Source organism: Conger conger, chromosome 3 (genome assembly GCF_963514075.1).
Source record: "Conger conger chromosome 3, fConCon1.1, whole genome shotgun sequence".
Lineage (NCBI taxonomy): Eukaryota > Metazoa > Chordata > Actinopteri > Anguilliformes > Congridae > Conger > Conger conger.
Genome location: NC_083762.1, coordinates 78,935,645 through 78,960,960, shown reverse-complemented (window position 1 = coordinate 78,960,960; position 25,316 = coordinate 78,935,645). Strand labels below are relative to the sequence as shown.

General features: G+C 44.3%; 2 protein-coding genes and 1 long non-coding RNA gene across 3 annotated transcripts; all 3 read left to right on the top strand.

Annotated features, from left to right (window-relative positions):
* Positions 1-1,013: 1,013 nt before the first annotated feature.
* Positions 1,014-25,279, top strand: LOC133123653 (uncharacterized). The gene is made up of 7 exons (XM_061234132.1): positions 1,014-1,030; positions 17,264-17,397; positions 20,391-20,699; positions 22,264-22,443; positions 23,230-23,559; positions 23,961-24,245; positions 25,092-25,279. The coding sequence occupies exons 2-7, from the start codon at positions 17,331-17,333 to the stop codon at positions 25,277-25,279; spliced, it is 1,359 nt and encodes a 452-aa protein (XP_061090116.1). The 5' UTR covers positions 1,014-1,030; positions 17,264-17,330.
* Positions 1,080-4,416, top strand: LOC133123654 (uncharacterized). Its single transcript, XM_061234133.1, has 5 exons — positions 1,080-1,231; positions 2,193-2,501; positions 2,767-3,027; positions 3,623-3,729; positions 4,390-4,416. The coding sequence occupies exons 1-5, from the start codon at positions 1,165-1,167 to the stop codon at positions 4,414-4,416; spliced, it is 771 nt and encodes a 256-aa protein (XP_061090117.1). The 5' UTR covers positions 1,080-1,164.
* Positions 5,867-11,000, top strand: LOC133124928 (uncharacterized). Its single transcript, XR_009708366.1, has 5 exons — positions 5,867-5,979; positions 7,255-7,329; positions 9,141-9,221; positions 9,846-9,877; positions 10,154-11,000. It is a non-coding gene; the product is annotated as an uncharacterized LOC133124928 (long non-coding RNA).
* Positions 25,280-25,316: the final 37 nt, after the last annotated feature.

The following is a 25,316-nucleotide window of genomic DNA, read 5'->3' as shown; positions in this document are numbered from 1 at the left end:
TATGAAAGGTGCTATATAAATCAAGCTTAATATTATTATATTATATTATATTTCATTATATTACTGAACTTTGGAATGTCTATCTAGCAATCACTTCTGGTCATTGAAAGCAATGCAGTTCTTGAACACTGTCCTAGAAACAGCTCAGCCAGTTGTGTCTTCTTAGGACAGAGAGGTGGTGATGATTGTTTGTCTCTCTGTCCAGGGCATTCAGAGCTTGTTTGTGCACAGACTCAGTGGGTTTCAGAGCACTTTTGCTTGCTTGTACCCTACTTGTCAAGCGGGATGTCGGATGAGATTCTTCACACTTCATGTTGCATTCATGTGAAGTCTCACGGCTTCAGTGGTGAAACAGTTCCTAATAAATCTGTTCAGACAGTTTCCTCTTTTTTTAATCCGAGTGTTGAGAATCCGGGCGGCCTGTAGCGTCGAGGGTAAGGTACATGACTGGGACCCGCAAGGTCGGTGGTTCAATCCCCCGTGTGGCCCCAATAAGATACGCACAGCTGTTCTTGTCTCCTGCTTAGTCTAATCAACTGTACATCACTCTGGATCAATGCTGAATGCCAATGAGACAAAGCTAATTTCATGATGTAATGTGAATCAATCATGATTCGAAGGCTGCTGCCTTTGGTTTTCCCCGGATACAAACACATCCGGATCAGAAGAGTCCGTCTGCTTCTGTATGAAAAACATGCAGACAATAATATTAAAATATTACATCTGTTCACAAAATAGAACATCATGTGATGACCTGTAGTTAACAGATTAAATGGCAGGTCTTTGTGCTTCAACAGACACAGTCACAGTGCTGAGCACAGCCATGAACAGAACCGGAGATGAATAACAGACACGGTCACAGTGCTGAGCACAGCCATGAACAGAACTGGAGATGAGTACTGAGGTGCCACAGAACTTCACAGCAAACTTGTACAAGCTGCTGCAGAACATTGCTTAACCACAGTGGTTGGTACTTCCTCTTTCTTTAGCCATTTCCTGTTCACATATCTTGTAGAAAGGCTAGATACCAGTAAGAAGGCTGTGTAGGGCAGAAGTTAGAGACCAGTAAAAAGGGCTGTGTGGGGCAGAAGTTAGACACCAGTAAAAAGGGCTGTGCAGGGCAGAAGTTAGACACCAGTAAGAAGGCTGTGTCGGGCAGAAGCCATGGGGATGGTACAGTGGTGGACCCTACTCTGGATATTGACGTACTGTCTCACACTTTCAACTGAGGGTGAGTCTCTCTTTCCGCCTCAATCATTTATTTAGTTATTAATATACTGTATAAATCCTACAAGGATGTAATCCAATGGACAATAACTGAACAAAATCGTGAGTGGGCATGGTGGCACAGTGGTTAGCACTGATTCCTGGAAGAAGTAGGTTCTGGGTTTGAGTCCTGGAAGAAGCAGGTTCTGGGATTGAGTCCTGGAAGAAGCAGATTCTGGGTTTGAGTCCTGGCCAGCCCGGATCCTCTCTGGGTGGAGTTCTGTGTGCATGTTCTCCTCGTGTTCACATGGGCTTCCTCTGGGTACTCCGGTTTCCTCCCTCAATCGAAAGACACATAGCCCAGGCTCTACTGATGAAAACTAGCCCCCTTGGATAACTCTGGCACATTTGCCAGACATGTTATTAATGTGCAAGTTTTCAAATCTAAAGGAAGTAACACAGGAAGTTTCAACATAATGCCTTTCAGTGAAATGCTTCCACTGATTCCAGGCAGTTACTCTGACTTTTAAAATATGGAATTATATGAAATTATGACTGATAAAGTCTTTAATATTGTTATGTCCACTCCATGCAATGACGTACAAAATTCATGAAGTTGCAGTAACACAGATGATCTAGAGGTCTACAAGTAGTCCATACATGACCCACAATGGAGCAAGTTTACAGAGGCTCAAAATGTTCATTTATGTGGAAACAGTTCTACTTTCTGTTTGCCCGGGTTTACATGAATTGCTGTATATACCTGAAGAGTTTAATTTCAGGTGATATGGAATCTTCTACAAATAATTTCACTCAAATTTTTGGATAGGATTAATTTTGTATCTCTATTTATTGTCCTGTATCAGATTAACTTGGGTCTAATCACCTGGGTTTAATAAAGCAACTGCAATTTAACTCCATATTGAAATTAAATTTCATCTTGAAGCAGTTGGATCTGTGTCTTTGCTATGTTTCTCTTTCTGCAGTGTTGGTGCAGTACAAATACTTCATTTCTGGGGATTATCAGGAGGTCTCTCTACAAGCCCCTGCTGAGCCCAAAGGGACAGAATTCATCTGGGAGTGGACATCTCATGACGGACGATACAGAAACGCTCGTATAATAACTATGCAGTCCAATGGAAAGTATTCATGGAATCTTAAACGGGCGCACATTTCAAAACAAGGAAAGTACGACCTTTCTCTGGAACCAGAGTTAGAAAATGCAGGCGTTTTTACTTTCTTTCAAACTAAACCAGAGAAAGTAAATTTGGTGCAGTTTGAAGTGTTTGCTGTAGGTAGGTAAATTTTCTCTTTCATACATTTTGTAAATAATGACTGTACTGTATACAAAAAACTTTTTTTTAGATAATAGACACCCAGTGAGCACTTTATTAGGTATTTACTAGACTTATTCTTTAGACTTATTAAGTTTTCTTCTGCTGTGGCCTATCTTATTTTTAAGGGTACATAGCACACATGAAATTCACAGTTATGCACATAACACAATGATGTGATGAAAAGGTTTACCCTTCTCTAAATCAACGCTCTTCTCTTCTGCAGTGAAACCATTGCGCTCTCTCAGAGCACATGAAGGATCTGATGTGACCATGAGCTGTGAGGTATCCCACCTTCCAGATTCAGCTACACTGGCCTGGGAACGGGACAGAGAACCCACTGCTAACACAACGCTGATCTACAACAACACTGCCCACATCATCATCCACAGTGTTGACCAACACAGTGAGGGAACCTATAACTGTACACTCCGACGGAACGGAGCACTTATTTTCAGCGTTCCCAATGAACTTAAAGTCACCAAGGGTATGATACTCTGTAAACAGCTCTCATCCCATTCACAGAAGCAGCTTCAGATTTAACTGTTTTAACTCCTCCCCTATTTTGAAAGGTTTGTCAGAAGTAGTCTGTGTAGTGGCAATTTCTCCCTATATTTAGGATTACCATATTTCTGAGATCTTCTCTACCTCAAACAGAATAGATCCTGTCAGCAGGCGGGTAGTTGTCTGGTATATACTGTACTGGAGCGGTTCTTTCTCCAGATGCAGCTCAGCATCCCCATATGCTGACCGGCCTGTGAGGAGCTGGGTGGCTCAGTGGTTAAAGGCAGCACTCTGTACTGCATGAACGAGCCCTCAGCCGTTAACTAAGAAAGAGAAGGACCCGTCTGCCATGTTTAGAAGCAGACCTGCCAGGCTGCCTACAACAGCTTTCATTGTGGGAGGTGGGATATTTTTCATGGGCTATTATGGATCCAAGCTCCTAGCAGCTCTTTGTCAGTAGGATTAACTTACACTCTGTTTGTTTTGTTTTTTGTTTCTTTTAGTTTTTGCTCACTACCAGCTGTAGTACATGTGCCAACTGGACAGAAAGTAATTTTAACCACAACTTTATTCCTCAGGAACATTTGAAACAAAACACACTCTGTACAGAGGGAGTTTGAACAGCAGTGAGGCGGTGCTCATCTGCCATTATCAGGGCTCATACACAGAAGCCTCCTGGTTTTGGGTGCCAGTGTCTGCGACACAAGCAATCATTGTGGCCTATGCTGTTAAACACGAGAAGGCTTCAATTTCCACGGAGATGGATAAAGAGAGATTCTCATCTGATATCTATGATGGGTCTAAGTTTCCCCTGAAAATCTCACCAGTGAAGTTTGGAGACAGTGGAAGGTACACCTGCTTTTATGAAATAAACACGATGGCTGAAATAACTCTGGTAACTATTCAGGGTAAGTTTGCAGTTCAGCTTACGTTTTTGCTTACACGATTTACATAACTGAATTAATAATCATTCATGTCAACATGATGCTTATTAAATGAGCATTTTTGTCAATTATATTCATCGTCATGTATTGCCATAGGCAAATAGGGAGCAACAGAAGTGTTTATCCAAAGCCAGGTAATACTCCCTCCAGAATAATGGAAGATATCTGCATAAAAATATTTCAATAAAGAAATAATGGATAAACTCAACCAAAGTGCTGATGCAAAGTAATATAGTCAGTGCACTTTACTGGCACTTTTATTATGAATCAATGATATCTACATGCAAATTATTTTTTTTGAAAAATGAAATGTTAAAAACATATACATAAATTAATTAAATAAATAATCCATGTACATGTGCTCTCTCAGTCTCAGCAGAGCCCCCTGGTGGTCTGTCCAGGAATCAGCCAGTTGTGCTGAACTGTGAGATATCGCAGGTGATTGGCACTGTGACCCTGGCCTGGCTCCGGATGAAGGGGGGCAGGGGGGAGCTCGTAAAACAGGAGGTCCTGACAGAGAGACCCCCAAAAACGATGCTCAGCCTCACCCTGCCCAGCCTCAATGAAGACCAGCTACACTGGGCCTGTGTGGTGTTCACAGGGAGCGTGCTCAGAACACAGGTCCCCCTGCACCTCAAGCAAGGTACAAAAACTTGAACGACATTGGTTTAATTCCAGCTTTGGGGGAGACTCTAGACTAGGGCTGCTCAACCCTTTTCCTGGAGAGCTACAGTACCGTCCTGTAGGTTTTCACTCCAACCCTAACAAAGCACACCTCATTCAACAGCTAGAGCAGGGCTGCCCAACCCTGTTCCTGCAGATCTGACCATCCTGTAGGTTTTCACTCCAACCCTCACAAAGCACACCTCATTCAACAGCTAGAAATCTCATTGAGCTGCTAAGAAGTAGAGACAGGTGTGCCAAATTCAAGTTGAAATGAAATGAAAATCTAGAAGAACAGGGTTGGGCAGCCCTGCTGTTGACCACCTTGTCTCACAAGCACACTAGCTAGTCTAGCAATGAATTCAAACAAAAACATTGGGGGTGAAATGCCTACCTGTCTCCCCCACACCTACACATTTGCCTCTGTGAGCATACTTAAGACTGAAAATGAACAACTAAATTCAACCGATGACCACAGGGTCTGTTAAAATGGGAACTGAAACTAGACCATGCCCCAGAGCATCATTGCCTCTGTCACTCCAGTGCCCTTGTGTTTGCTGATATGGCAGTCCACTTACTGTATGCCCTGTTTATAAATCTAAATCTAAATAGGCCTCGCTCTTTGTGGTAGCTTTCAGTTCTGCATAAGTGACACCAGTGTAACACCGTAGTTCCTCTGGCCTTAACTTTTCACACGTCTCCGTCGCAAAACAAGGATTTATGTTAGAACCACTTGGGCTCAAGGTTTACAAATGTCACTCAGATCTGAACAATTTAGTATTACATTTAAAGCATTACATTTTCCATACGCCATGATGTTAACTCCTCAATTTATTTTCTATTTTATAATTGAATGGAATATGTACTAGTCTCATGTAGTTTGGCTAAATGATGAATATGACTTACAGCAAGACTTCATAGGCAGCTGGCTCCCTCTCCTGGTTAATGTTAGTAGTGTATAACGTTTTATGTATTTATTCTAAACGAAGGACTAAACTTTAATAATGTTTAATAATTAATGTTAATAATGTATAATAATGAATATTTTCAGATAATATGTGTACTTATGCTATATAGCTAAATTAGGAAATCAAGCAATTGAATATTCTCATTGTTTGCTTAATAAGGACTAACTTCAATGCAGCTAAATAAGGAAATCGAATGCTCTCCATGTTCTGAGCTCACTTGTTAAGTTCTCTTCTTTTGTGGTAATACAGATGATGGAAGGCAGCTGGTGATCATTTTGGCCTGTAGTGCCGCGGTGTGTGTTGGACTGTTGTTGTTGTTGTGTGGAGGACTGTTGTCTCGTCGTCTGAAAAGAGCAACAGGTAAGAGCTCTACTCTCTGTTCACCGTTCTCTGTCTGGCAGAGATTTCTAGCAACACTTCCACAGAGCATTCACTCTAAAACATAGCTTTGACCTCCAGAGTACAGCGGCATTATTTAAAAATTCCATTGTTTAATTGAATGTGGCAATTTCAAATCGCAGAGATTAACCTGTAGGTTTAACCTTTACAATTGTTTTTTCTCTGGTGGCTATTACTAGTACCAGTTTGTCCCTCCTGAAGAAAGGATAATATAAACATTTTATTTCATTAGAAATAAATATAATTAATTCATTTATGTATCAGGAGATAATAGCCCAAACAAACTTATTCATATCCACTGATACGACACACCAGAGGCTCATGCTCAAAAACTACTGTAATGATACTCATCTGAACCTCTCATGTATTTATGTATTTTTAATTTATAGTTTATACCAGCCAAATTCACAGGCAAAGCTGTGGGCTCAGTAACTCTCGAGACTCATGTTCCATTCTTAATAATAGAGAAGTAAGCTTCATTAAGTTCCATTCGAAACATTTGCTCATTTAAACAGACTGCTGCCATTTTTCCTTTGTGGTTCGATGTCTGTGCTGCTCCCATTAATGTGTAGATATTGGCTATTGATAATAAAATGCAGAAGTTAGATTGTGGTCCCCTAATATGCTTTAGTAGTAAAAATCTGATATTTTATGCATTTATTTAAGACTCACTCTTTCTTGGCAAGTTCCGAATAGAACGCTCCACGCAAAATGATCAATTCTAAACTTGTCTGGAATGTTACATTACATTAATGGCATTTGGCAGACGCTCTTATCCAGAGTGACGTACAGTTGATTAGACTAAGCAGGAGACAGTCCTCTCCTGGAGCGATGCAGGGTTACGGGCCCAATGGCTGAGTGTGTGTGGCTACGCCGGGATTAGAACCACCGACCTTGTGGGTCCCAGTCATACCTTAACCACTACGCTACAGGCCGTCCCTGTGTGCCTGTAGATCATTTTCCATAAAGATAATTTACAGTGAAATGTGTTCCTCTTTAAGCTCCCCTTTCCTCCCTCACACTTCATACATTTGATGAAATATTCATTAATTTATTCATTTGTAAACCGATTCATTCATAAATATCTGAAACAAAACAAATATTTAGCTAAATGTATGAAACATTCAGCGAAATATTTCATACATTTACATGATCATCCATTTATTTAAATCGTCTGACGTCAGATGAAAATGTTTTCTGAAATCTTTCTGTCTCTCACACTTCTGTCCACATTAGCAGTCGGAGGGAACGGTGATTCCAGTGCAGCTGACAACATCTACAGTAAAGTCGCAGAGACACAGAACGATCAAGGTAACGTGGATAACTCAACTACTGATATGCTGCATGAACCGGAGCAGTCGAGCATGACTTCATGGGCCAGATTAAGCCCAGTCCTAGACTCACTCAATTTCTAATGGACATTCTCCATGCAAAACTCTGTTTAGTCCAGGACTAACCGGCCCCAAACGTTCCATTACATTATTGGCATTTGGCAGAACGCTCTTATCCAGAGCGACATACAGTTGATTAGACTAAGCAGGAGCAAGGCAGGGTTAAGGGCCTTGCTCAAGGGCCCAACGGCTGTACGGATTTTATAGTGGCTACACTGGGATTAGAACCACCGACCTTGTGTGTCCCAAACATTCACCTTAACCACTACGCTACAGGCCGTCCCCTCATTCCATGTTCCAAAATGGGTGTGAAAACATGGAGAACGTCTGCAATTCTCACCATTTTGGTGCATCAGACTTGTACCTGTTCTGTAGAAATCTGTTGTGTCCTCTGAATTGTGCCCGTAGTGCTTTTGGGGATGCACTCCTGAACGATAGGTCCCAGTGTTTGTACATTTGGATTCGTAGTGTGGCCCTTTTGCCTTCTCTGAGAAGGACAAGCTGTGCCCAGAGATCCCACAGCCTGGACCATATTAAGGCCGGTGTGAGTCTGGCCCCAATCAGCCCCCACATATGACTGGATGCAGGGCCACAGAGGCAGGTCACAGCTGGACAGGGCCGGCGCTAGTGGGGTGAAAGGCGGCGATGACACTAGGGGCCACAGCTGGAAGGGGCCCACAAAAACTGCAGAGGGACGGGGGCCCCAGGGCAATATTCTTTCAGGGGGCCCACAATTCCAAGCTATGATCGTTGGGTCAGCGGGTGGTTTTCAGGTGTGCATCAGTTACTCCCAGCTGCACACCAGGGGCTCACCTGGCCTCTAGCAGTCAGTGTGTAGTCCGTCGTGTGTCTGACAGGCATGAAATCATCACTGCTTCACTGCGAATCGCATGAGAGGGGCGCTTGTCCCACAATGCCCTTGGTGTGGGTGCTGAGCAAGGTAAGGAGGTAAGACATGGGGAAAAAGTCGGAAAACTGTGGGGAGAAATGATTCAATAAAATTACAACATTTGGCCATCAGATGCATTGTCATTTTAAGGAAGTGTAATTTGTCACTATGTCCACAAGAGGGCGCCAAAACAAAGACCCAGTCAAAGCACGGTTGTTGCTGCATGGCCACTCCAGAAAGGACAGATGTCTCACCCCGTCAACAACGTGTGTGGTGCTAATCATAAGATGGGTGTGTCCCGATTCTCCCAAAAATGCGTCCTCTTTTCCTCCACTTGTCGCCTACCCCCGACATTTCCAGGTAGGAGATGAGGTGGTTGTGGAGGAAAGGAGGGTAACAATTCTTTGTGTGTACTGAGATGCACCCCTCTTCACCCACTCAAGGGAAGCGTATGGGAAGTAGGATTCGTATGACCATGGATCTTAGCCTTCTCTACATTTAGATTTCACATTTTTGTCATTGTGCAGACGCTTTTAATCCAAAACCAATTACAAGTACATAAGATTCTCAGCAAGTGAAAAGTATCAAAAATCTATAAATAGTAGAACACGCATGTAGAGCAGTTATAACCAAAAGCAATAGTCATTGTAAGTGCAAATATGTTTTAAATATTACGGTATATATTGTTTCTGCAATGCCCTCATGTGCAAATTGCATATAAAAACCTAGAAAGTTTCACCAACTACAATGTGTTACTCAATAATAATGGTTTAATAAAAAAAAAGAAATGAGGTGTGGATTATCAGCATCACAATCAGTGTTATACGTCTTCTTACTAACAGCAAACCCAGGCACAGCCACAGAGGGGAACGAGAGTGAAGAACTCAATTACCTGGCCTTCTCCCAGACCGCTCCCCATCTCAGTAAGTCTGCACTGCTACCATCATTATAAAACAGTCATATTACACTGGTCAGTTCATGAGTTTTCTCCAAACATTGCAACTGGGGCAGCGTCTGAATTTTGGGCCCCCATTACCATATGAAAGGGGTGCAAAACCTGGCTGGTGTGCACAGTGGATTTTGTCCCACCCAATTATTTCTGCCTCAACTGCTGTCTGCACCAATGCCGTTCACTCCTCTACTGGACGAAACCAGTTTCCACCAAGGACACACAGTATGTTCAACCTGCAGCTGTAGCTCCAGGCTTTATCTACCATTTCAGATCATTTATTAACTTAATCATTTATTTCAACTAAGTTATTATTCATTCATTAAATGATTAAAAACAGCTGATCTCCTTCAGCGGTTGTTATTAACTTTTCACATTTCTTTTCCTTCCAATCATAATCAAAAGCTCTGAATATATAGAAGCAACGAGCTACAATAGCTATACCTTAAAAAAATGAAGCAGAGAAAAAGTGTTACCTGACTTTGGATACATGTTTTTAAATCAGTGGTAGCAAGGTGTTGTAACCAATACTGAAGGAATTCAATTAGTAGGAGCAAGTGAACGTATTGTGATGTAATTACATTATTTGGTGTTACAGACCCACACAGACAACGGAGGCGGTCTCGTTCTGTAAGTATGAGATACGTCAGACAATACGAACGTGATTTTCTCTTAATTTACATACTAATGCAGTCAGCACATATCATGTTCAGACAAGCAACAGAACATTTGGAAAATTTAGTAGATGATGGTCCACTTTTCTTTGTTGGAAAAGAAACGTTTGAAACACACAGTTCTTCATTCAGAATCTCAGTCGCTTGATGGCCTTGTTCCATCAGCCAGGATATTTTTTTCCATGTTCTAAAGTCATCTTAACAAAAATTCTGATACATCATATTTCCACAGGAACTGGAAGAAAATGATAAAGTGGTCTATGCAAGCATCAACAACGCGTGATATGCTGCAATCAAATCGATCAACGAAACAAAAAGTCCACATAAAAAACTGCATCTCATGTCTGTACAGTGTAAATCCATTCGGGATGGAAGAAGCCATCTGTAGAAGCCAGATTTTCCATGACTTGTTCACATGTGAATTTGCCACCGTTTCATTCTTTCTTGCTAAATGAAGCTTTTACGAAAAAGTAATAATATTTGCGTTTGTGTTAAACATTGTTACAAGCTTTTGCATACCACTACAAGGCTAAAGAGATTTTCGTCATGTAAATATGCACTGTTGTGTATCATTGAAATAATTTAAATAGGCAATATTAAAAATGATTCAATATCCCACATACAAAAAAAATAATAATAAGTAAAGCGCAAATAGCGCATTGGTTGGTGGAAGCCCAATTTGTTGTATACACAACATGTAAGTAAACGTGCAATTAGGTGTAAACTTGCGATATAGTGTAAAACAAAGTCACGGTTCATCTTCCAGTTAAGGAAATTATTTTCTAAAACAAGCTAAACCAGTTAAAACCATTACAACCAATTTTAAACCAATGAGCTTTAATTATTGCAGTTATACAATGTTTTGGTGTCGGTCTGCATAAACACAGGCAGTGTGAGTCAACATGTCAATGAGCCTTTTTCAATGATAGGAAGGGATTTACAATGGTCTTGTAACAATGATTTAACACAAAAATCTTACCGATTGTACCTTTAACTTGCTTTGTTTCCTCAAATTGGCGAATAACTCATATCCAGTGATGGCAATGTCGAAATAAAGGCGTACTTGTTTGTGTTGACAACAGAGGTGTACATTTGATCGTTTACACCATAACGTACTTACATCACAATTTGTTTATGCACATAATATGATAAATCTGTGAAACAAATCTAAATCACAATATTAGAGGGAATACCATATTTAATCTGTATGATACATAACACGATATTGACTTCTTATAATCGATCTCATACGTTTTACATTATTAAAATATATTATAAATGACCATCTATGAACTGAAACTGCAATAAATGTAACTAAATCAACAGAAAAGACCTAAGAAAATGTCAGTTGACATTTGCAATGTCCTAAGGCAGTAGACGGCACACACTTCAATTTTTTCAATGAAATTAATGAATACTGTCATTTGTGCAACATAACCGTTATGGTTTTGCAATACATTTGCTAAATAGCTCAGGCTGGATATATCCATAACATACCGTCTCAAAAGACCGGTCCAGCTATTAACATCGCTTGAATTTCAAAACTCACACAGCCAGTTACCTACCTTGTTAAAAGCCAATGGCGATAATTTGATAATAATAATCGAGACATAATCGAGGCTATGAAATGATCCAAGTATATAATAAATGAATTCAAGTATAGATTTGGCTGTCCGTAGAATCCAGAGATGAGGTCGGTCGAGTTCTGCCATCGGCCACATCGGCTAGAGCAGGGGTCTCCAATCTTATCCTAAAAGGGCCGGCGTGGGTGCAGGTTTTTGTTTTAACCCAGCAGTAACACACCTGATTATACTAATGAACTAATCATGGTCTTTAATCAAGACCTAGATGAGTAGAATCAGCTGTCTTAGTCCTGTGCTAAAACAACAACCTGCACACACACCGGCCCTTTCTGGATAAGATTGGAGACCCCTGGGCTAGAGGGTACCCTGGGAGATCTGTGCCACCCTCATGTCCGTGCAGATCCACGACCACACTGGAAACGCTAAACAGGGAGGACAGCCCGGATCCACAGCCGGAGAACTGGGAATGAATGTTCTGCTCGAAGGCGGCCATCGGAAAAGGCGGGCCGATCACCGGACTGTTGCACCTTCTTTGAGGGGCTTCCCGTTCCAGGAAGTCCTCGGTTGAGGAGACAGAAGACGGGTCCGTTTCTTCGCCCGAAAACGAGAACGAACGCCCGGAGTCGCCGTCGAGGAGTCCGAAGCGCGCTTTCTCCGAGGACGACCTCAGGGACGAGCGCATGCCGGAGGGCGCACGGCCAGAGGAGGCGTGATGCATATCCGGGGCAGAGAATTCTGGCGGGTTCGAACGCGACTGGCCTTTGGCAACAAAGGGAAGACCGTGCGCATTCAAATAACTGTCATTCTGGCTAGTCCTTTCCAGAGCCTGCTGGAGAAACTTGGAGTACTCCTGCAACATGGTGGCATTGCCACTAGGGGGCGCGTGGGAATTGGTCCCCAGGGCCTTAACATGGCTGTCCAAGCGCGCATGAGCCGAACTGACCGACACGGTGCCAGCCACACCAAAGGAGACCTCCGGCTGCCCATTGGCCTTGTTGGAGAAGTGGTCTAGGAGGGTCTGTAGGACCTCGTCGGACAGGATATGTTTGTCCTGGATAGACTTGATCTCAGTCTTTGTGGTCTGAGAAGCTGAAACGCAGGTGGTTGGGCCACGGCTGCGGATGCCTGCTCCAGCAGATGCCTGTTGACCGATCGCCACGTTCAGTGCGCAGTCCTGACCAGAGCTGGGAGCACCGGGCTGTAGGTACCTCTTCTTCTTCAGGAACTGCATGGCGTCATCATAGCTGGCGCCGCTTGCTGCCGGTTTGCTCGGTCACGGTCACGGTCACTGCATCCAGGTCACGACGTCCGGGTCCGAACCCCGGCGTGTCCACCAGCCGAAAGGTGTGCCTGCCGACCTTCCCGTCGTCAAAGGAGGACCAAGGGGACGAGTCGTCTTGCGGGCCTGCGGGCCTCTCCCAGGTCTTTCCGCTCGCCAGCTTCTTCAGGACCAGGTTACGGGAGCGGTCCACCTCAGAGGCGGGCGCCTCGGCCAGACAGCCGCCACCAACCGGCGAATCGGGGCGCTCCGCCGAAAACTCGCGCCCACCCTTCACCGTGGAGCACGGCGAGCGGAGTGAGGGGGACTCCCTTCTGACCGGCCCAAGTTCCTCGCCCGCCTCGCCCCGTTCGATGTTCTGCAGAAGGTTTACCGGAAGCCGGGGCCTTTCGTTGGACTTGTGCCGGCTTTTCTCGGGACGTGAGCAACCGACCGACCGCTCATCTCTAGCGTCCATGTCGCTCGTCTTCCGGTTTCCGTTGCACATCCGCTGGTGCTTCAGGACTCTGTCTGTCCTGGAGAAATGCTGCGGAGGGGAAACCGGATGAGTATGAACGCCATTTTACAAACAATCATTTCTGCAGTCTAACAACTGTTTCTGATTATGTACTGTTGGGAGACAGACAAATTTGTGTATTGGACCACTTCACATATGATAATGACCGCTATCAGTTTCAAGGTTCCCCCTCTGGGGATTTTCCAGCTCAGGACAGAGGAGTGGTGATGATTGTTTGTCTCTCTGTCCAGGGCATTCAGAGATTGTTTGTACACAGAGGGAGAGAGGGAGAGGACGCTGGCGTTTGTTTGTTCGCCGCTTCTCCGTCCGTCCGAACTACTAACTATTTTTTGAAGCTAGTGCAATCTAAAAGCTTTTTAAAAGGTCTAGGTTGCAGGGCTATTTTCTGAAATTTTTGGCATTTGTCAAGCTATATCTTTTGGGCATTTTTTTCACGGACCGCTACGAAATTGATGGCTGTCTACTCACCCACTGCCATCTCCAACAGCGGCTCCCTCTGTCAAAGGGTGAACACCCGGACTTCTCCGTCTATCCAGCACTACTACTGCGAGGTATACTCCCGGGCAGCCCCTCAGCTGTCCTGGTGCGGTTTGGCTTCGAGCCTAGGACCGCTGCCTTGCAGTTAGCTAGCTAGCTAGCTAGCTGTCTTCCTCCCACGGTCAATTTGACACTTTGCCATCTATCCAGCGCTGCGAGGTATACTCCTGGAGCAGCCCCTCAACTGTCCCGGTGCGGTTTGGCTTTGAGCCCAGGACCGCTAAAAGTTACCTCTGCAGTTAGCTAGCTAGCTACCGAGCAGCTAGCCGACCTCAGACATCAAGCGGCTAGAAGCTACATCAGCTGCCCGACAATCTCCAGCCAGTCTCCGTGCTTCATGCACCCTACCGCCATGCTATGGTCCATCTTCCCGTTATGCCTGACAGTTCTCCATCTCTGTGTTTGGCTAAACGGCTAGCCCCAGGCTAACACTTTTGGCGTCCGGCATGAGTTTCAGATACTCCGTCTCGCAACTACTGAATCTTAACACCTGCGCCATTCCAACGTGCATCTCGGCGATCGCAGAGCTTGGAATTCTGCGCCGACCCCGTTATCTCCATAGAAGTTCCCGTCGAAAGTTTATCTACCACCAGCCTAGCCTTTCTGCTCCAACCATTCCATCCATCTGGTCCACTGTCGCACGCCTGACGCGTCATCAGAGCATTGCCGCACTCGGTGCACTTCATGTGCCTTACAGAAACATGGCACCAGCCAGAGGTTTACTCTGCCCTAAATGAAGCCTGTCCTCCTGGTTACAGCTATCTGGAGAAAGCCCGCAGCACTGGTCGTGGTGGTGGCCCTGCTGTTATACACCGACAGAAACTGGAGCTGTCCCCCATCCCTCTGCTTACACAGTCTTCATTTGAATGTCTTGCAGTTAAATGTAAACCCCCCTTCCCCATGACCATACTTCTCATCTACCGGCCTCCCAAACCCAACTCAGCTTTCATCCCAGAGATGCACGACCTTCTCACTAGACTCTATACAACCTCTGCTAATATCATAATTCTTGGAGATATAAATATTCATGCCGACACCCCCTCCTGTCACTCTGCAGCCGAGTTCCTTCAACTACTGGATTGTCTCAACCTCCAACAGCATGTCGACGTCCCCACACACTCCAGGGTACACACCCTCGACCTGGTCATCACAAACTCCGCCCCCATTAGCAATCTACAGGTCTATGATCTGGGTGTGTCTGACCACAAGACCATCTCAATGGAGCTGCTGTTTCCCTCCCCCTACACCAAGCCCAAGCGGCAAATCCATTTCAGGAGCCATTTTTGAGACATTTCAGTCTGGTTTCCGCCCTGGCCACAGCACGGAAACGGCTCTGGTCAGGGTCACCAACGACCTCCTGATGACAGCAGACACTGGCTCCCCATCCCTCCTCATCCTCCTGGATCTAACAGCAGCATTCGACACTGTGGACCACAACATCCTCCTCCACTGTCTGCACTCCACCATTGGCCTTTCTGACACTGTCCACAACTGGTTCACTTCATACCTCACTGGCAGAGCTGAGCACGTAGCCCTGGGAAAGGCAAAATCCCACACCCACAATGTCACCTGTGGTGTCCCCCAGGGTTCGGTGCTGGGCCCCACTCTGTTCACGCTTTACATGCTCCCCCTTGGCCGTGTCATCAGCAGACATGGAATGTCTTTCCATTGCTATGCTGATGACACACAGCTCTATCTAAAAACAAACCCCATCCCATCTGCACTCCTGCCATTATCCACACTCACCACCTGCCTGGAGGAGATAGAGGCGTGGATGAAGCACAACTTCCTACAGCTGAACAGCTCCAAGACTGAAGCCATCCTAGTCGGCACACCACACCAGGTCCGGTCATCCACCATCACCAGCATTACCTTCTCTGGCCAGAACATCCCCCTCTCCACATCAGTCACAAACCTGGGTGTTAGAATGGACTCTCGCCTCACCTTGGAGACTCACATCAAACATCTGAGTAAAACGTCTTTCTATCACCTTAGGAACATTGCCAAACTCCGTCCCACACTCACCCTGACAGATGCAGAGAAGCTCGTCCACGCCTTTGTCTCCTCCAGGCTTGACTACTGTAATGCACTCCTCATCGGGATTCCTAGTAACGGCCTCCAGAAACTGCAGTATGTCCAAAACAGCGCTGCTAGGATCCTGATGAGGGTGCGCAAATATGATCACATCACCCCCATCCTCAAATCACTTCACTGGCTCCACATCTCACTTAGGATTGAGTTCAAGGTCTCCCTCCTCACCCACCAGTGCATACACGGAAATGCCCCCCGCTACCTTAAGGAACTCCTTACCCCTCAGACCTCCTCACGTACCCTCCGCTCTGCAACCACCAACCTCCTCAAACCCCCCAGGACCAAGCTCCGCACAATGGGGGATTGGGCATTCTGCTCGGCCGCTCCCAGTTTGTGGAATGCTCTCCCCGACCACCTGAGGGCACCACAGACTGTGGATACTTTTAAACGAGGTCTAAAAACCTACCTTTTTTCTAGAGCCTTCTGCTAGGCTTTAAATTTTTCTCATGTTTTGTATTTCTTTTTTAGCACTTCTGCTTTTTAATCTGTAGCACTTTGAGATTTTTAAAAAAAAATATGAAGTGCAATACAAATAAAATGTATTATTATTATTATTATTATTATTATTATTATTATTACAGACTAAATGGGTTTCACTGCGCTTTTGCCTGCTTGTACCCAACTTGTCAAGTGGTGTCAGTGGTGAAACAGTTCCTAATAAATCTATGTTTAGACACTTTCAACTTTTCTGTATTTCCTCTTTTTTTAATCCGAGTGTTGAGAATCCGGGCGGCCTGTAGCATAGTGGGTAAGGTACATGACTGGGACCCGCAAGGTCGGTGGTTCAATCCCCCGTGTAGTAAGATGTGCACAGCTGTTCTTGTCTCCTGCTTAGTCTAATCAACTGTACATCACTCTGGATAAGAGCATCTGCCAAATGCCATTAATGTGATGTCATGAGAATCAATCATGATTCGAAGGTAATAACTCATTGGCTGCCTTTGGTTTTCCCCGGATACACAGACATCTGGATCAGAAGAGTCCGCCTGCTTCTGTATGAAAAACATGCAGACAATAATATTAAAATATTACATCTGTTCACAAAATAGAACATCATGTGATGACCTGTAGTTAACAGATTAAATGGCAGGTCTTTGTGCTTCAACAGACATGGTCACAGTGCTGAGCACAGCCATGAACAGAACCGGAGATGAATAACAGACACGGTCACAGTGCTGAGCACAGCCATGAACAGAACCGGAGATGAGTACTGACGTGCCACAGAACTTTCAAGCAAACTTGTGCAAGCTGTTGCAGAACATTGCTTAACCACTGTGGTTGATACTGCCTCTTTTTTTAGCCATTTCCTGTTCACATAACTTGTAGAAAGGCTAGATAAAAAGGACTGTGAAGGGCAGAAGTTAGACACAAGTAACCACAAGGGCTGTGTAGGGCAGAAGCCATGGGGATGGTACTTTGGTGGACCCTACTCTGGATATCGAGATACTATCACATACTTTCAGCTGAGGGTGAGTCTCTCTTTCTGCCTCAATCATTTTTCTATGTACTTATTAATATACTGTATAAATCCTACAAGGATGTAGATAGAAAGATAGATACATAGATAGATAGATATATACTTTATTCATCCCGAGGGACATTTTAGAATGTAAGATTTAGGATGTAATCAAATGTACAATAACTGAACAAAATCGTAATGGACAAATAGTTCATTTATAGCACTACAGAAAGCTAAGCTATCTTACAGTCATATGAGTGGGCATGGTGGCACAGTGGTTAGCACTGATTCCTGGAAGAAGCAGGTTCTAGGTTTGAGTCCTGGAAGAAGCAGGTTCTGGGTTTGAGTCCTGGAAGAAGCAGGTTCTGGATTTGAGTCCTGGAAGAAGCAGGTTCTGGGTTTGAGTCCTGGCCAGCCCGGATCCTCTCTGTGTGGAGTTCTGTGTGCATGTTCTCCTCGTGTTCACATGGGCTTCCTCTGGGTACTCCGGTTTCCTCCCTCAATCGAAAAGACACATAGCCCAGGCTCTACTGGTGAAAACTAGCCCCCTTGGATAACTCTGGCACATTTGCCAGACATGTTATTAATGTGCAAGTTTTCTATTCAAAAGGAAGTAACACAGGAAGTTGCAACATACTGCCTTTCAGTGAAATGCTTCCGCAGATTCCAGACAGTTACTCAGACTTTTAAAATATGGAATTATATGAAATTATGAGTGATAAAGTCTTTAATATTGTTATGTACACTCCATGCATCCATCCATCCATCCATTATCTGAACCCGCTTATCCTGATCAGGGTCGCAGGGGGGCTGGAGCCTATCCCAGCATACATTGGGCGAAAGGCAGGAATACACCCTGGACAGGTCGCCAGTCCATCGCAGGGCACACACACCATTCACTCACACACTCATACCTACGGGCAATTTAGACTCTCGAATCAGCCTAACCTGCATGTCTTTGGACTGTGGGAGGAAACCGGAGTACCCGGAGGAAACCCACGCAGACACGGGGAGAACATGCAAACTCCGCACAGAGAGGCCCCGGCCGACAGGGATTCGAACCCAGGACCTCCTTGCTGTGAGGCGGCAGTGCTACCCACTGCACCATCCGTGCCGCCACACACTCCATGCAATGATGTACAAATTCATGAAGTTGCAGTAACACAGATGATCTAGAGGTCTACAAGTATTCCATACATGACCCACAATGCTGCAAGTTTACAGAGGCTCAAAATGTTCATTTATGTGGAAACAGTTCTACTTTCTGTTTGCCCGGGTTTCCATGAATTGCTGTATATACCTTTCATTTCAGGTGATTTTTTGGATAGGATTAATGTTATATCTCTATTTATAGTCCTGTATCAGATTAACTTGGGTCTAATCACCTGGGTTTAATAAAGTAACTGCAATTTAACTCCATACTGAAATTAAATATAATCATGAAGCAGTTGGATCTGTGTCTAAAAAAGCCTACCCTGGATCTCTCCATCATCCAGAACTACCGCCCGGTATCTCTTCTTCCTTTCCTTTCTAAAACTATAGAACGAGCCGCTTCTACTCAACTTTCTTCCTTCTTTTCTAACAACAACCTGCTAGACCCCCATCAGTCTGGCTTCAGATCGGGCCACTCGACAGAGACTGCGCTCCTCTCCGTCAGTGAGTCACTTCATGCCGCACGAGCAGCCTCCCTCTCCTCTATCCTCATTCTTCTAGATCTCTCTGCTGCCTTCGACACTGTGGATCACTCCATCCTCCTGTCTGCCCTGTCATCAACGGGCATCTGTGGCACAGCCCTGGACTGGATTGAGTCCTACCTCTCTGGTCGCTCCTTCCAGGTTGCCTGGGCTGGTTCGGTATCGACACCTCGGCCCCTCGCCACAGGAGTTCCCCAGGGCTCAGTCCTTGGCCCGCTTATTTTTTCTCTCTACACTCGCTCCCTTGGCCCTGTGATCACTGCACATGGGCTATCCTACCACTGCTATGCGGACGATACCCAACTCTTCGTCTCGTTCCCGCCGTCTGATACGCAGGTCTCAGCCCGTATCTCTGCTTGCCTGAGGGACATCCAGAGCTGGATGGACAACCACCATCTAAAGCTCAACCCAGGTAAAACTGAAATGATAGTCATCCCTGCTAATACCTCTCCCCATCTGGATCTCTCCATTTCTCTCGGGGATACCACACTCACGCCGTCACCCAGTGCAAGGAACCTCGGCGTGGTGATGGACAGCAGACTGTCCCTTTCCGAGAACATTGCGGCGGTGACCCGGTCTTGCAGGTTCTTCCTCTACAACATACGGAGAATCCGCCCCTTTCTCACCCCCTACTCGACCCAGCTCCTGGTCCAAGCGATGGTTCTGTCCCGCCTGGACTACTGCAATTCCCTCTTGGCTGGCCTCCCAGCGTCCGCCATCAGACCCCTCCAACTCATCCAGAATGCAGCAGCTCGTCTGGTCTTCAACCTTCCCAAATACTCACACGTCACCCCCCTGCTTACTTCCCTCCACTGGCTGCCTGTCATGGCTCGCATCAAATTCAAAACATTGGTGCTAGCCTTCCAAGCAGTTAAAGGGTCTTCCCCAGCTTATCTGCAAAAAATCATCAGACCCTACACCCCTGCCAGACCTCTTCGTTCAGCCTCCACAGGCCGCTTGGCACCTCCCCCTCTCAGAACCCCCACCTCACGCTCACGACTACTGTCTGTTCTGGCTCCACGGTGGTGGAACGAACTCCCCGTTGAGGTCAGAACTATAGAATCTCTCCCCACCTTCAAGCGCAAGCTGAAGACGCACCTCTTCAAGCAGCACCTCTCCCCATCCCTCCCTACCTCCCTGTGAACCTTAATTGTTGTCTCTGTGACTTGCTTTGTGTATCGGTATTTTTAGTTGGCTAGGTAAGCAGTGTTTGGATAGTTAACTTTGGTGACTTTTGCTCTGTTTGTTTGTTTGTTTGTTTGTTCCAAAAATATGTTTTTGATATGTTGATATGTTTCTCTTTCTGCAGTGTTGGTGCAGCACAAATACTTCATTTATGGGGATTATCAGAAGGTCTCTCTACAAGCCCCTGCTGAGCCCAATGGGAAAGAATTCATCTGGGAGTGGACATCTTATGACGGACGATACACAAAAGCTTGTGTAATAACTATGCAGTCCAATGGAAAGTATTCATGGAATCTTAATGGGCCCATTTCAAAACAAGGAAAGTATGACCTTTCTCTGGAACCAGAGTTAGAAAATGCAGGAGTTTTTACTTTCATTCAAACTAAACCAGAGAAAGTTAATCTGGTGCAGTTTGAAGTGTTTGCTGTAGTAGGTAAATTTGCTCTTTCCTACATTTTGTAAATAATGACTGTACTGTAAACAAAATGTCTTTTTTTTAGATATATACAGAGTCTTGACGTGTTGTGTGTTAAGAGATGCTCTTCACTGTTTTGATGGCTGGTTATTTGTGTTACTGTCACCTTCAACTGTTCTGGCCCTTCTCCACTGATTGGCGTATTTGCCAGCAGATCAGCTGCTCACTGGATGCTTTTTGTTTTTCGCACTATTCTCTGCAAACTCCAGAGACTGTTGTGCTTGAAAATCCCAGGAGATCAGCAGTTTCTGAGATACTCCAACCCTGTCTGATACTTCTGATATTTCCGCGGTCAATCACATTTCTTCCCCATTCGGACATTTGTTATGAAAAACAGTTGAACCTCTTGACCATGTCTGCATTCTTTTATGCATTTAGTTGCTGCCACATTATTGGCTGATATTGCATTAACAAGCTGGTGTACAGGTCTACCTAATAAAGTGCTCAGTGAGAGTATATCATAACACAAAGTTATAGTTACAGTCAGGTCCAGAATTATTGGCACCCTTGATATAAATGTAAGAAAAAAAGGTGGAATGGAATAAACAATACAGACAATAACCTTTATGTTGTTTTTAAACACATGCTAAAATGATATACTTTCATTTAAAAAATTTACTCTCATGTTTTTATGTTTTGTTAGTAATCAATATTTCTGAAACCCATTGATGTCAAAATGATTGACACCCTAAACAATGATAGTAAATAAAATCAAACAAACTTAAATTAGTAACTCAATTTTATGTATTTAGCTTATCTCAGTCTAAAGGACGGACATACATTATGTCATTCCATCACTTCCCATTTTATTACAGTACAACAGTGCGCTGCATGCATGCAAAATCCCTTTGTAATCCATCATCATGGGAAAAGTCAAATATCTGTCAATTGAAAAGATGCAGATTAAAAAGGAACTTCCCAAGTTAGGAAAATATATATATATAAACTTTTAAACATGCCATTTAAGGCAAAAATCAACAAATGTCTAACATATGGAATGGTTACAAACTTGCCAGGAAGAGGGTGCAAGTGCAGATGGTGAGGAAGATGATGAGAGAGAACCCAAGGATCACTGACTTGAAGAGGGTTTTCCATCAGTACAAACCCAAGGAAATCAATCATCTTTAAACTAGGGGTGTGAAGAGTTAAACGTTTAAGCGGTTAACCGAAACTGATCATTCTGGACCTGACTGTACATCTTGTATTGTACGTTCAAAAATGTTAAATCTGAAATCAGATTCAAACTAAACCAGACAAAGCTAATTTCAGGTTGAAGTGTTCATGATAAAAGGTACATTTGCTGCTTTACGTAGTTCAAAAATGCATACGTGCATTGGAAACATATTTCTAATTTCTTATTATTTCTTATACTATGTGGAAGAAAAAGATCATAACGCAAAGTTTTAAAAAATCTTATTTTTAAGGGTACATAGCACACATGAAATTCACAGTTATGCACATAACACAATGATGTGATGAAAAGGTTTACCCTTCTCTAAATCAACACTCTTCTCTTCTGCAGTGAAACCATTGCACACTCTCAGAGCACTTGAAGGATCTGATGTGACCATGAGCTGTGAGGTATCCCACCTTCCAGATTCAGCTACACTGGCCTGGGAACGGGACAGAGAACCCACTGCTAACACAACGCTGCTCTACAACAACACTGCCCACATCATCATCCACAGTTTTGACGAACACAGTGAGGGAACCTATAACTGTACACTCCGACGGAACGGAACGCTTATTTTCAGCGTTCCCAATGAACTTAAAGTCACCAAGGGTATGATACTCTGCAAGCAGCTCTCATCCCATTCACAGAAGCAGCTTCAGGTTTAACTGTTTTAACTCCTCCCCTATTTTGAAAGGTTTGTCAGAAGTAGTCTGTGTAGTGGCAATTGATCCCTATATAACAATTAGGGCTAGCAAAGGTTTCACACATTTGACCTACTTTATAAAGGTTAAAGGTACGATAGGTAATTTTGTCATTCTAATGGTCAAGAGAGGAATAGCAGCAACAAACAACCTCAAACCACAACACTGTTTATCCCACCCCTTCCCTGTAAACATGCTGACCTTGAAACGCCATTGGCTGTGGCAATTGGAGCCAATTTCCAACCAATGAACTTGAATTACTGTATAGCTGTGCAATGTTTTGGTACAGAGTGTCAGTGCATCAACTGCATATTTTGAAACCCGAATATAAGGACTATAAACACAGGCAGAGGATCAGTCAACATGTTAGTGAGCCTTTGTTAATGATAGGAAGGGATTTACAATGCCATCCACCCATACAGGTGGATAGTGGAGGTGGGATATTTTTCATGGGCTATTCTGGAACGAGGCTTTCACCAGCTCTGTGTCAGTTGGATTGACTTACACTCTGTTTGTTTCGTTTTTTGTTTATTTTTTGTTTTTGCTCACTACCAGCTGTAGTACATGCGCCAACTGGACAGAAAGTAATTCTAACCACAACTTTATTCCTCAGAAACACTTGGAACACAGCACACTCTGTACAGAGGGAGTCTGAACAGCAGTGAGGCGGTGCTAATCTGCCATTCTCTGAGCTCATACACAAACGCCTCCTGGTCTTGGGCGCCAGTGTCTGAGACACAAGCAATCCCTGTGGCCTATGCTGGTAAACACAAGAAGGCTTCAATTTCCATGGAGATGGACAAAGAGAGAGTCTCATCTGATGTCTATGATGGGTCTAAGTTTACTCTGAAAATCTCACCAGTGAAGTTTGGAGACAGCGGAAGGTACACCTGCTTTTATGAAAGAAACAGGATGGCTGAAATAAATCTGGTAACTATTCAGGGTAAGTTTGCAGTTCAGATTTAGTTTTAGCTTACATGATTTACATAACTGAATAAATAATAGGTACACGTCAACATGATGCTTATTAAATGAGTGTTTTTGTCAATAATATTCATCATCATAGGCAAACAGGAAGCAACAGAAGTGTTTATCCAAAGCCAGGTAGTGCTCTTCCCAGAAACCTCATTCGTAATAATGGATGATATCTGCATGAAAATATTTCAATAAAGAAATAATGGATAAACTCAACCAAAGTGCTAATGCAAAGTAATATAGTCAGTGCACTTTACTGGCACTTCATTATTAATCAATGATATCTACAGGTAAATTATTTTTTTGCAATTTAAAAAATATATCCATTAATTAAATAAATAATTAATCCATGTTCATGTGCTCTCTCAGTCTCAACAGAGCCCCCTGGTGGTCTGTCCAGGAATCAGCCAGTTGTGCTGAACTGTGAGATATCGCAGGTGATTGGGACTGTGACCCTGGCCTGGCTCCAGATGAAGGGGGGCAGGGGGGAGCTCGTAAAACAGGAGGTCCTGACAGAGAGATCCCCAAAAACGATGCTCAAGCTCACCCTGCCCAGCCTCACTGAAGACCAGCTACACTGGGCCTGTGTGGTGTTCACAGGGAGCCTGCTCAGAGAACAGGTCCCCCTGCACCTCACACTGCCCAGCAAGCAAGGTACAATCCTCCAGCCATAGGGATGGGTTAGGCCTCTGTTCCCACTAACAGCCTGCTAGTGACACCTTCCAACCACACCCTCCTCACGCACTGCACAGCTTTTTTCATGGGGAGTCAACATGAGCAACATGGCGGTCTCATGCTTAAGCTGGTTTTAAGATACAGCAGTTTGAATCTGAGAACAGACAACATCAGACACACTGAATCTGAGAACAGACTACATCACACACACTGAATCTGGGAACAGACTACACCAGACACACTGAATCTGAGAACAGACTACATCACACACACTGAATCTGAGAACAGCCTACATCACACACACTGAATCTCAGAACAGCCTACATCAGACACACTGAATCTGAGAACAGACTACACCAAACACACTGAACCTGAGAACAGACAACACCAGACACACTGAATCTGAGAACAACCTACATCAGACACACTGAATCTGAGAACAGCCTACATCAGATGCACTGAATCTGAGAACAGACAACCTCAGACACATTGAATCTGAGAACAGACTACATCAGACACACTGAATCCGAGAACAGACTACATCAGACACATTGGTTCTTAGAACAGATTACATCACTCACACTGAATCTGAGAACAGACTACCTCAGACACACTGAATCTGAAAACAGACTACATCAGACACACTGAATCTGAGAACAGCCTAGATCAGACACACTGAATCTGAGAACAGACTACATAAGAGACACTGAATCTGAGAACAGACTATATCAGACACACTGAATCTGAGAACAGACTACATCAGACACACTGAATCTGAGAACAGACTACATCAGACACACTAACCCCATGTTCCCTCTCACACAGGGTGGAGCACTGAGACAGTGGTCAGGGTGGTGATTGTAGCGCTGGCCACCCTGGGGATGCTATTGGTTCTGAGGTGGTACTGGTCCTGGACGAGACGCCAAGCAAGTAAGGACACTCGCACTGGGACACAACAGCCAAGCGCTCAACATCTTTCAGCTTTGAAGGAAGACAGGGGACCATGGCCCTGAAACCAACTGTTCAAAGTATCTTATCACTGGACATAGG

Excerpts from the sequence above, each read along its gene's own strand:
- LOC133123653 (XM_061234132.1), top strand. The coding sequence starts at position 17,331 with ATGGGGATGGTACTTTGGTGGACCCTACTCTGGATATCGAGATACTAT. Across the intron at positions 22,444-23,229 it reads CCACAGTTTTGACGAACACA|AAACACTTGGAACACAGCAC; the intron begins GTGAGGGAACCT and ends TTTATTCCTCAG. Across the intron at positions 23,560-23,960 it reads AAATCTGGTAACTATTCAGG|TCTCAACAGAGCCCCCTGGT; the intron begins GTAAGTTTGCAG and ends GTGCTCTCTCAG.
- LOC133123654 (XM_061234133.1), top strand. The coding sequence starts at position 1,165 with ATGGGGATGGTACAGTGGTGGACCCTACTCTGGATATTGACGTACTGT. Across the intron at positions 1,232-2,192 it reads TCTCACACTTTCAACTGAGG|TGTTGGTGCAGTACAAATAC; the intron begins GTGAGTCTCTCT and ends CTCTTTCTGCAG. Across the intron at positions 2,502-2,766 it reads GTTTGAAGTGTTTGCTGTAG|TGAAACCATTGCGCTCTCTC; the intron begins GTAGGTAAATTT and ends TCTCTTCTGCAG.